Source organism: Musca domestica, unplaced genomic scaffold (assembly GCF_030504385.1).
Source record: "Musca domestica strain aabys unplaced genomic scaffold, Musca_domestica.polishedcontigs.V.1.1 26, whole genome shotgun sequence".
Lineage (NCBI taxonomy): Eukaryota > Metazoa > Arthropoda > Insecta > Diptera > Muscidae > Musca > Musca domestica.
The window spans coordinates 5,762,956-5,775,944 of NW_026712283.1; the positions used below are offsets into that span (position 1 = coordinate 5,762,956).

The 12,989-nt window shown below is 36.7% G+C and overlaps 1 protein-coding gene across 1 annotated transcript in view; it reads right to left on the minus strand.

The window, feature by feature from the left end:
• LOC101892656 (vesicular glutamate transporter 1) overlaps nucleotides 1-9,723 on the minus strand; it is a 53,208-nt gene extending 43,485 nt beyond the window's left edge. The window contains exons 1-2 of the mRNA XM_005178085.4: nucleotides 9,492-9,723; nucleotides 305-1,123 (exon numbers count right to left, since the gene is read on the minus strand). Coding sequence (XP_005178142.1) covers nucleotides 305-354 — 50 coding nt within the window. The 5' untranslated portion in view covers nucleotides 355-1,123; nucleotides 9,492-9,723. The remainder of the gene's footprint in view (nucleotides 1-304; nucleotides 1,124-9,491) is intronic.
• Nucleotides 9,724-12,989: the final 3,266 nt, after the last annotated feature.

The following is a 12,989-nucleotide window of genomic DNA, read 5'->3' on the forward strand; positions in this document are numbered from 1 at the left end:
AACACCCTCAACTTTAGCCAACTCTAAACCATGACTAACAACATAATCAGAAATTTTCCAAAATTCCATTCGTTTTGAATGGCTGGTCATTCAGTGGTCCGTTAAATTAAATTTATCTCCCCCAACTCCTCTTTCTTCTAACAAATGGCAAGGGAGAAAGCAATACGCCTGGCGACTGAGAACACATCATCGATAATCATAATTCATAAGGATAAAAAGGAAATCATCATCATCATCATTTTTTATATTTGTTTGTGTTGCTGTTAATGTTGTCGGACGAATAGCTTTGTCATGCGATACTTACCCACCAAGGACTCCCGTGGCTTTCTCTTTAATCGCCGTCAAACCCTTCATTTTTGCTTAGCTTTGTAACTTTTCAGCGTCGTTTTTGGTTTTGTTACTTTGATTTTTTTTCGGGTTTGTGTTTTTAAAATTCACTCTCGTTCGTGGCTTTTGTTCTCTTCCCTGGAATGTGGGTGGGTTTTCACTGTGCTATCACGTTGGGAAAAGTTTTGTATCCTCTAAGGATTCACCGTGGGCGTTCTAATGTTTCACACTGCGTTCGCGTTAACACAACTCGGGGAGTATCCGTGATTTTTTTTTCACCATGTGAGCTTGTGTGTGTGTGTGCGCCGATATCACTTTTCTTCGTTTCTCCGGGTTTTTCACACGTTTTATTGTTTTTGTTGTTTTGGAGGTGGATTTTTATTTATTGCAAACAAATAAATTATTAATTAAAGATCTCTGAAGTTAGGATTTCGAATTGAATTAAAATCTTCTTCTGGAAGCGAAGACGAGGAGGAGGAGGAGGTATTTTTTCGTTTCCTCTATTAATCCGTTTTTATTACAACTCGCCGAGTGGTAGAATAATTCGTTTGGACATGTTCATAACTCCTGCCGAATGTCTTTCGTCTTCGATTCGTCTCGTGTGGTTGCAATTAAAATGGCTTTATTTGATGTTATCTCGGCCGCTAGTGAGGTCCTTGCCGTATTTCGTGTGGTGTCCTGCAAAGCTGATGCCTTTGCGGTGTTACTTTCTATTTGGATTTGGTTGTTGTTGTTGTTGCTTTGCCAGCCCCAGTTGGGTGCTTTGGGTCATTTTTATTCACTGCCTGGCGCTATCCTGCAATCAGAACGAAACAAATTGGAATTTAGTTACAAAAATATGTGCGAATGTCTATTTCAAGGTAGTATTGGTGTGGGAAATATCATTTTTGTTTCATCTGCATGCCAGCTATTAATACGTGTGTGTGTGTGTGTGTGGAGTATTATTTTTGTGTTTGTTTCCTGATAAGCAGATTCCACGCCAAAACAGTTATTTGTTTGTGCGTATTATATATTCTTCATTCTACCACTTCCAACAAATTGCCCCGAAACTTGGCAACGTAAGCGGATTATATTCATAAATTTTTATTTCACATGCTCAACTTTCAGCAAAATGCCGTTGAGAAGGATGTGTGTGGACAATTGTCGCATGGGACAGAGAGAGAGAAACAGTCATTATTGGTTTTATGTAAACTTCAAAAGGATTCAATGAGCTATCATTCATGTGGGGGAGGCGGTTATGACATCAAGAAAGTGTCCTATAATAGCGGAACTTTTCGAAACAAAAATTCGTGTGGAGGAAATTTTATTTCAAAATTTCGCTTAAGAAAGCTTTAGACTCATTCTTCAAAGAGAATCCGGGAGTTACTTACGATTTTTTAAAATCCCTATCTAAATTTATATAATTTTTTCTTTTGAGTTTTAACCCAAGATGAAGGAAGGCCCAACAATTGAATCGTAATGTAGAAATGTTTTCCGATATCGCCGATCAAAGACAGGTCAATAATCACAACAAAAACAAGCATGCAATGGCTATAGGTGGGCGAGTCCATGGATCATGTTATACCCTATACCACCATCATTTTCGTTAAGGCCTCAATAGATTCCCTTTTCACTAAAATCAACCTATCCTCGTTCAAATGGAAGTATTGAAATATGTAAACTCTCTTATTCATTTATTTAACCCATCGTAATCTGACTGCATCATATGTCAGATAGAAAGACATCAGTATACGGGCCAGGAGTCACCTTCAGCATTGGTAAAAATATATATCCGCTATAGAGAGAAAATTTTGTAATTTTTCACACAAAAGTTCTGGACCACTTTAACAGCTAAATATTAACCTATTCACAAGCATAACGGTAGATTTCTTTCCAGTCCTAAACATAAGCATGTTACAAAATAATCCTCGACCGGTCCATAATTTCATTCTCTGCATATATTGTGATAAACACCAAAAACTATAGGTGTCTATTCTATTATCAGTCTTGGGGCGCAGGTGTGTTTTTGGACAGTTCTGCTTAAAGGATACGAAAACAAGTAAAAGAACATTATGTTCGGCCAGGCCGAACTTTTAATACCATCCACATTTTTATATAAAAGTATCTGAACAATGCAGTTAAACTTTTCAAAAAAAAAAAAAAAACTTTAAGGGATTAGCCCGTTTTATGGATCCATACCAAAACGGGAACCTTTTACACTTCAAGGATTGTCATCTACCAAATCTTCTTAAAACCAAATCCGAAACAGTTTCGTATTTAAATTTGACAAGGAATATCAAAATACCGAATAAAGGTTGGTATCGTTATATGTTCTCTATAGGAAAACGTGGACCGAAATATTTAATGTTCTGTCACCGGAGCTAGAACCCATTACGAACTACAAATACCAATTTTTAGACAAATCCGTGAAAAAATGTGGCAAAAATCATCAGAACAACGAATATTGGGAGGTACCGTTATGTGGCACTATTCCAAAACGTGGACCCGGAGCTAGAAACCCATTACGAACTATAAATACCAATCAAGACAAATCCGTGGAAAAATATGGCAACAATCATCAAAATACCGAATATTTGGGTGTACGTTAAATGGGGGCTGTGGACGTGGACGTGGACGTGGACCTATACATATGTTTCGCCACAGAATTTTTAGACAAATCCTTGCAAAAATGTGGCGAAAACAATCAAAATACTGGATATCGGGAGGTACTGTTATATGGGACTATCCCAAAACGTGGACCCTTAAGACTATGTTCCGCCACCGGAGCTAGAACCCATTGCAGTGGCAAAAATCATCAAAATACCGAATATCGGGAGGTACCGTTAAAAGGGGGCTATACAAAAATGTGGACCAATACCTACAAAGTTTCGCCACCGAATTTTTAGACAAATCCTTGCAAAAATGTGGCGAAAATAATCAAAATACTGAATATCGGGAGGTACCGTTACATGGGAGCTATTCCAAAACGTGGACGGATATATCATTTATCATATCATTTTCAATACCAATCATTCTAGACACAATACAAATTGTTCTACCAAATTTTGGAGCTCAACGTTGAATGTGGACTGTATCGCGATTTCAACAGACAGACGGACGAACATAGTTAAATCGACGTAGAATTTAATGCTGATCAAGGAAATATATATATATATATATATTATGGGGTCTACGACGAATATTTAGGGAAAATACTGAAATTTGATTTTTAATTAATTACGCATACGGACCTAATAGTGGCACCGGCGATCTTAGGTATCTTGGGGTTTCCTGCATAAATGACAAAAATTTTATATTTTGAAATCTTATGTAGAATACAAATTCAATTAAAGTCCAGTTTCTGGAAAAGCCCTCTGTTATAGTTATTTTGAAGATTATAATCATATTTTTATACCCTCCACCATACATAGTAGGGAGGGTATATTAATTTCGTCATTCCGCTTGTAGCTCATCGAAATAATAATTTTAGACCCAACAAAGTATATATATTCTTGACCGGCGTAAAATTCTAAGACGATTTAGCCCTGTCTGCCCGCCTGTCTGTCCGTCTATTGTAATCAGGCTACAGTCAAAACGAATTAAGATAGAAAGCTAAAACTTTGCACAGATCTGTCTTTTGTCTGCAGGCAGGTTAAGTTCGAAGATGGTCTATATCGCTCCATGTTATCATATAGCCCCCATATAACGGTACCCCCCGATATTCGGTATTTTAATGATTTTAGCCACATTTTTCAATCGAATTGTCTGAAATTCTGCACAAGAAGTTCCTTGCGAGTACTTTATCCCCTAGAAGAGAATTGTCTATATAGGTACACGATACTATTTTGACTCGACTACTATTGGTTAACTTTTAAATAATTTGAGTTACGTGTTTTGTTGTGTTTTATGAAAATTGCAGTACGGGGTTACGTCTTTTCGCACTACATAAACAGGATCGGCATTTTGGAAAGTAGAAGCTTGAAATTTTGCAGGAGCGTTTAAGTGTTATATGTTAATTTTTGGAAAATGTCGAAATATGCGTGAGGTAGCAGATATAGTGGAGCACCGTTTTCCGCTTCATCTAATATAAGTAAAAATATTGGGATGTGCAAAATTTGATGAAAATCTGACATCTATTGTTTTGGGAATAATTGTTAATAATAATGTTGAGCTTTTTCGGAGGAGATTCGACAAGGAGTGAGGCAGTAAATTCCATATTCATATCAGATGTCTGGTTGAGAAAAATATTTGTATATTCCAAGTTTGAAAAGAATCACCGACTTGTTTTGCAAGTTATGTGAGATATAAGTTTTGAAAATTGTGACCCTTTGTGGTCGGTCGAACACTGCTATATCGACTCCACATGTGAAAAGAGGTCCTATTTAAACTTAAACTTATTTAACTTTTTGTGGGTTTTCACCTTTGGACATTTCTGGGGACGTTATATATTTATGATTAACTTGAAATGATAACCCGATTTTGCAATATTTTGCTATACGTCTCTTCAACTGCCTGTTGAAATCTTTTAGATACATCTACTAAAGATTTTTTTATACCCTACAACACTATGTGTTGGGGGTATTATAAGTTTGATTGGGCCAAAAATTATGTAACACCTCGAAATATTGGTTTCCCACATAGGAAAGTGGATCTTCCTATCTCGCCGAGCTGAGTCGATCTAGCTATGTATGACCGTCCGTCCGTTTGTCCGTCTGTCCATGTTAATTTGTAATCACTCTACAGGTCGCAATTATGGCCCGATCTTCACGAAATTTAGAATGGAGGTGGGGTGATGATGATGAGATGATCGCATAATATTTAGGGGTTGAAATGGACCAAAAACTGAAAAAATTCTGATTTTGCAGTTGCTTTACAGGTTGCAATTATAGACCAATCAAAGCGGAAGTTAGCATGGGGCTAAAGCTTAGGGGTGGGCAGAAGCCTTCGATTTTATGGTCATCGGGTAATATTTAGTGAGTCAAATTTTTGATTAAACCGCGAATATTTTTATTCCCGGCGAAATCACAAATGGACGAACAGGTTAATTCTGACCGTTACGTAGTTGCCGATAGTAAACATATCGGATGTATAAAGCGAAATATATACAATGTATATATACAAAGGAAGGGGATTTTAGCTAGAATACGTATATCTCAAGAATGGTTGGACGGACGAATTTTGTCAATTCTTTATTTTTTTAGTATTTTGTGACATTTTTTTTTATTATACCCTACAACACTTTGTGTTGGGGGTACCATAAGTTTGATTGGGCCAAAAATTATGTAAAACTTCGAAATATTGGATTCCAATATAGGAAAGTATATATGGATCTACCTATCTCGCCAAGCTGAGTCGATCTAGCTATTAGAGCTTAGGGCTGGGCAGAAGTCTTACAAATTTGATGGTCATCGGGTAATAGACCATAGCATTTTTGTTAAATAAAAGTCAAATTTTCCATAAAATAGGTCAATTCTGGCCATTACGTAGATGTCAACAGTAAAAATATCGGATATATGAAGCAAAATATATAAAATGTGTTTACACAAAGAATTCTTATATCTCAAGAAGGGCTGCTCCGATTTTGACAAATTTTGTGAATTCAGAATGCTCTCATGGCACAAAAGAATAAAATCTAAAAAGATCGCACAAAAAGGTGCCAATAATGATGTTAATATAGATTTTGTGGTATTTTGTGACATTTTTTCATATTTTTTATCGCATGCGATTGTTTCAATTTGACTTAAATATTGAAGTGAATATTATTATTTTTTTCACCTTACAACACAGGTCTGCAATTATCGTCCGATCACACAAGTAGAAACCAAAGGACATGAAATCTCGCATGAAGTTAGAGTTTGGGACAGCGGGTAGAATGGACCACTACTTTTGTGTAAAAAAGTACCAGCATTACGAATAAAGCCAAATATGGTAGACAAGAAAATCATATACATGAGTCTAAATTTGGCTATACAGGGGGCCTCTTGCTTTTAGAGATGATCACAAAATATTTAAGGATTCAAATGATCCAAAAACAGAAAATTTTCCAGTTCACACAATTGAAGCCAATCGACACTGAGAAGAGAGTCAAAGACATGGAAGAATTCTAGCATTTTGGATGACCATTGGATTATATTTAGCTGTAGCTAACAGCATGAAGGAGTGTGCAAATATTGGGGAAATGTCCCTGGTCAAATGCAAAGGGTAATATATGGGCAGTGCTCCGTTACATAATTTTAAAAGCGAAATCTTGCAAAATGGATTTAGACATAAGGGGGTCTAACTAACATATTGTAGTGTTGGAGGGTATCACATGGTCGGCCCCGCACGACTATAGCCTTTGTTTACTTGTTTCGTATATATATTCGTTATCAGGTTAAAATTCTTAATTCTCGATTTAGACAAGTTTACCTCCCGTACGTCTACATTATAAAACTGCACCTACTATTAATAATAGATCTTTGAAATTGTACACACATTGACATTATTCCTAGGATGTTTGGCATCAAAATTGACACATATCGGACCACCTTTGGGTTTTTTTTTAAATTACAGCTACAATTTCGAGTAAAATCAAATTTTTAATCACATTAAGCCTACTTTAATATCTTGGATTCTTTCTATTGGATTCTTTCTACTACTCCTTGGATTGTTTCTCCTTTTCGGTATTTTGAAGGTTTCAGCCCTAATTTATATTTTGATTCTCGGTGAGTAGTTTAACTCCCGCAGCAAAATATTCAACTTTGGGCCATTTTTTGGTACCTCATTTTTTTCGATATTTATCAATGCCAAAACGTGGTTAATCCAGCGGTAATTGGATAATTATAATCACCTCCATATAGCGAAAATTTTATAGATCTATGAATGTACCTATTTAACTATAAGTCAAGTATTCAATGTAAATCGGTTTTTTATACCCTAAACCACATAGTGGTAAGGGTATTATGTCTTCGTGCATTTATTTGTAACATGGAGGAGAAAGCGAGATAGACTCATAGTTACTTTTGAGGATCTTCACAGAATCACTTTCCAAATCGATTTATGCCCGTCTGTCCAGTACTTTTGTGAGCAAAATGCAGATTGCATTTATGATCTGATTGAGATAAAATTTTGCAAACAAAATTTGTTTGGCCCAAGGACGAACCCTATTGAAATTGATGATAATCGGATCAGATTAAGATATAGCTCCCATATATATCTTTAGCCGATTGTGGCCAATATAAGTCCAAATGACCTGCGTTTTGGCACATCCGACCGAATTCAGTCTAGAAGCAAGTACACCAAATTTAGAAAATCGAAAATGAAAATACCTCTGTCAAATTGTATCGAGATCGAATCAGATTAGCATCTAGGTTTATTGTGCACCAAATGGCTAATATCATCGTAGAAACAAGTACAAGTCAAATTTCGTGAAAATTGGTTCAGATATAGCTATAGCTCCCATATATACATGTTTTATCCGATTTGGAGTTCAAAGACCCTCGCATGCATAATATGCACTCCACAACAATAATCTTTGGAACCAGATATCCGATACCGCCCAGAAATAAGTGTTTAAAATTTTGTCGAGATTGTTTCAGACTTGGATATAGCTCCCATATACAGGGTTGCCCATATTCGACGGACCCATATTTTTTTTGGGCCCATTCCAATCGACGAGGCTTGTCCGCAGGCAACATTCTTTGCGTCAATTGAATTTTGTACGGGAACAAATGCAAATCAATGCGAATAATCCGTTGTAAAGTGAACCGAGCCAAGCCCAACTGCTGAGAACGGCGTTTTTGGGATGTTCTTGGGGACCTCTCAACACTGGCTCGTACGGCAGCGATATTCTCGGCCGATGGCCTTGGTCGACTTTTATATGGCCTCTTCGAATTAGAAAGAGCCTTACCAGTCGAAAATTTTTCGTATAAACGCTTAACGGTGTTCTTAGAAGGCGCACTTCTCACATTTTTTAATGTTTTAAAAGCACGTTGAGTTTTCACAATTGACTTCTTCTGTTGAATGTAAATTTCAACTATTTCAGAGCGCTCGCGTGGCGTGTATTGGTTCATGGTAAAAATCTGCTTGGATTGACGCTTTAAACGCGGTATGTCATTAAGCGAAGTGACATCTCTGTCAAAAGTTATGGCGTTGCAAGATGGCTCCGTCAAATATGGGCAACCCTGTATATCTTTATCCGATTTCAAGTTTTTTGTGCACCAACTGGCTAATACTAGCCTAAATGGACTGAATTTTGGCAATTCCGACGGAATTCAGCATAAAAGCAAGCGCTTCAGATTTGGTGAAAATTCGTTTAAAATTTGTTTAAAAATTTGTCGAGATCGGTTCTGATTTGGATATAGCTCTCATATATATTTTTATCCGATTTCAGGTTTTTTGTGCATCAAATGGCTAATACCAGCTCAAATGGGCTGAATTTTGGCAATTCCTGCGGAATTCAGCATAAAAGCAAACGCTTTAGATTTGGTGAAAATTCGGTTCAGATATTGTTATAGCTCCCATACATATGTTTCATCCGATTTGGTGTTAAAATGATATTTGATACCGTTCATCAGATTCTGCTCGAAAATATCTCTACCAAGATTTATCGAACTCGTTTAAGATTTGTGTATAGCTTCGATATATGTACATCTTTAACCGATTTTCCGGTTACTGCTCACCATATGGAATATCAGCCCAAATTGAATAGATTTTTTCATATTCAACCAAATTTTATCATTCGGTAAAAATCGGTCCGGTAATCAGTAGCTCCGTGCTTATTTAGTAGAGCTACCGTAACAACTGCTTTTTTGTTAAGGTAGCTCTACTAAATACGCATAGTGGTGTAGGGTTGAAGATTTCCGCCCACATTTCCAACCAAATTATGCCATTTCGGATTCCCTTTGAGTATGTAACTTATATCAACAATTATAATGGGATTTTACATTTTAGGAATTTAAGTCGAATTTTACACTCAGTGAAAGATATAAACATTTTCGTCTCGGTCGAACTTAACCTCGTTTCTATTCATTTTTTTCTTCTCTCGATGAAATATATATCTCTCTGAGCATTGCCTAATGCGACCGGCTAAAAATATTTAAAATATTTGAAGCCTCATTCGATTAAGTTTTTTATGTTACACCATTTCCTATTTTAGTCATCTCTTTCAGTCCCACACCAATATTCCATTTTTGGCAGATACTTACATTCCGCTAGTGTTTTGCGTAATCCATTTCCGTATGTCGTATATGTGCGTGGGGCTGTTAAAATTTCGATGATGTCATTCAACAAAGCGACAAAGACGATAATATTCGAATTCGAACACGATTGGTTTTCAACGATTTTATTCTCTCTCTCTCAAAACCCGTATAGAGAATTTTTTATATTAACGATCAATAACGAATATATATTTTTTTATTTTTATTTTTTAGGTTGCGTTTAAGGTACTGAAATTATTGGGGTTGGGAAAATTAAAAATTCAGAGAGCAATGGAAAATTGAAAATTCTGAAATTAAACTTCGAAAAAAAGAAAGCGAGAAGAAAAAACTTCAAATCCGCATTTGAAGTGAATGGAATTGAAACTCTGGCGTCAGAGTTGAAAGGAGCGAGTTGCACCGCAGCACCGGGTCCACCGAGTTTGCAACTCTGTTGTCGGGAGACTGTAATTGTTTGTGGGAAAAACTTGGACTATATATGTGAATGGTGTATGTGTGGGGGGGTACTTCAATGGATAATGCTATGGCAAAGGTGATCATGGACTGAGAATTTTTTTGGAATGGTGGTGGATTTCCAGTTGGGGTATGTACTCGCAAAACTGGGGATGGTTGGGTATTATATAAACAAAATTTTTGGAATGTGGTGTGATAGTGGAACAAGAGAGTGATGCAATCGAGTACGTCACTGGAAACTTGGAATGCTGGGGATAATTGGGTGTATGGGAGAGAGGTGGGGGGATATTCTCTGCTTCCAGTTTTCCGAGTAAATGGAAATGAAAATCGTATATAGACACAAAATTTTTCTTTTCACACGATTTGCAAGAGATTGGGTTTTGTAGGAATTTTATTTTTTCGATTTTGAGTTTTTCACTTTTTGAGTTTTTTGAAATAGTTTCTTTTTTTCTTCCAAATAAAAATTATTTTTTTAATGAAAAGCACTGGACCTTCTTTATTTGATTTTGAGTTAAATTTTTATTTCCTTGTGTGAAATGAGCACTGCTGGGTATTGAATCCGCTTTTTTGCCGTTTTTTACACCACACAACAGGACTACAAACGAAGGACTACTGTGTGAATCCTTAACACCAGACAAATGCCAGCAAATGGACCATTTTCCGATTCAAAACCATAAGCATTTCATATTTTCCCATCTGGCTATCTCTTTCACATGACGGTGGGAGAGAATGAGAGAGCAATAGTGTGGTGAAAAGCTCTCATCATCATCGAGCATGCTCTGTAAGGGATACCAGGAAACTTTGTGTGATGGAATTTTCTTTTAACGACCAAGGGGTTGTTTATGCCACATTCTTGAGTGGGTGGTACTGTTCAACCTGGCGGGAGAGGGGGTAGACACCTGTTTCTCTCCACCAATCAGACAGTCGCATTTGCAAAGTAACCCACTGACCATGCTTCCCGTCATTCCAATACCAAACCATTGTCTTTGGTTGACTTTCGACTCGCTCTTCAAGGAAGCTGTATACATTATGGAAAATATGGAAAAAAACAATAAATATTTATGACATGTCGTCTCCCGGACAGACAGACGGACAGCCATACATGTGTTCCACATTTTTACTTCCAAAATCACGTCAATAAAAATTCTCTGCGGAAAAATTGCCCACTAGCTAGCTAACGGAGTGTAAAAACATTGCAACATTTTTTTTTCTATTTTTTATTTCTTCTTCGCTGGCGGATATTTTGCCGTCATAGGATTCGCCGCCAGCTTGGAATGTGTTGGCATTGCCTGTCCCACGTATTCTGAACATGAATCTGGAATGTGTGTTGGATATATGTATTCTCGGCGCTAGGTAAGGGATTTTCTTCCTTTGGCTTTTAACTCGTCGCTCGATAGAGAGCAGAGAAAAGGTTGCCCGTTTTTTTTTTTTTTTTTGTCTCTGACATTGAAGTCGGCCATTTTGAATTTTCATTTTGGAATTATTATGTTGGCGTTTTGCAATATTTGGAGGTTTGAAATGTCAGAATGGCTACAAATACAAACATGGATACTATTCTTGTCGCGTATATATCATTGACATTTTGAGCTGAATTGCAGGAATTCTGTTAAGTCGTCCTCAACCACGTACTATGTGTGTGTGGGGGTCTTTGTATGGAAATTTTGCTGGCTGAAAATAAATAAATCAATATTCAACATTTGTGGCCAAAAAGGTCATTCTCGTTGCAAAGTAAATGTCAATGGAATATATGCTATCAGATGATGAAATGTTTTGAGTTATATAAGATTTTTAAAAATAGCTTACTTATGATTTTTTTACCCTCCATCATAGTATGGAGGGTATATCAAGTTTGTCGTTCACGAAATATACATTTTAGATCTAACAAAGTATATATATTCTTGATCAGGATAAAGTTCTATGTTGATTTAACCATAATCGTCCATCTGTCTCTCCGTCTGTGGAAATCACTCTAGCGTTCGAACAAAATAAAATTGATTGACAAAACTTTACTCAAATGTATATTATGTCTGCAGGACTTTTGATAATAAAAATGGTCGATGTAGGTCCACGTTCTGGTATAGCCCCTATATAACGGCACCTCCCGGTATTCAGTATTTTGATGATTTTAACGATATTATTCACCAGAATTGTTTCAAATTTGGTATTTGAAATTCGTAATGGATACTACAGTCTATGACAGAAAATTGTCTATGCAGGTCCAGGTCTTCGTATATATATAATATAAGGGTACTGCCCGTATTCGGAATTTCGCTGACTTCAGCGATATTATTGTTTCAAATTTCGTATTTACACTTCGTAATGTGTAATACAGGGTAAAATTAAAAAAACTGTGACCAATTTCAGACTGCTATCATCTCCAAGCCACTCGTCCGACAGCTGTTAAAATTATTCCAGTGACAGCTAATTATATTGTTTAAAAGCGAAAAAAAAAAAAAATATTGGTGATGAAATTCAAGCGTGATAGTGTGATTTCTTTTTATTTGGCTGAAAACCACAAGTGCCTATCGTTAGAGCACTCCAGCATTTAAATGTGAATAATTCTTTTGTGTCTCGCAGCATCGCTCGTTACCATGATAGCCCGACGTCAAGTAAATGAACGGAAGAAAACAGCAACATCAGCACAATTCGTTGGAAAATTAAAGAAGCGACTTGATCCAAACCCTCGTCATAGTGGCCGAAAAATGGCTCGTGAGCTGAAATTATCGCAATATTCAATTCGGCAAATATTGAAAAATGAGCTCGGTGTAAAACAATTGAAAATCCAAAAAGTGCAAAAACTTATACGACAGCAGAAAGAAAATAGACTTAAAAGAGCTAAAGAGTTGCTTCGCTTTGCCGAAAGTGGTGAACTGCCGAATTTGGTTTTCTCCGATGAGAAAACTTCGTTGTTTAGCAGTTTGTAAACAAACAAAATGATCGTGTCTACTTGCCAAAGAGCTCAGCTGAAAATATGCACCTTCGGTTGGCCACCAGAACTTAAGCGCCGCCCATCGTGATGGTGTGGGCCGCAATAGC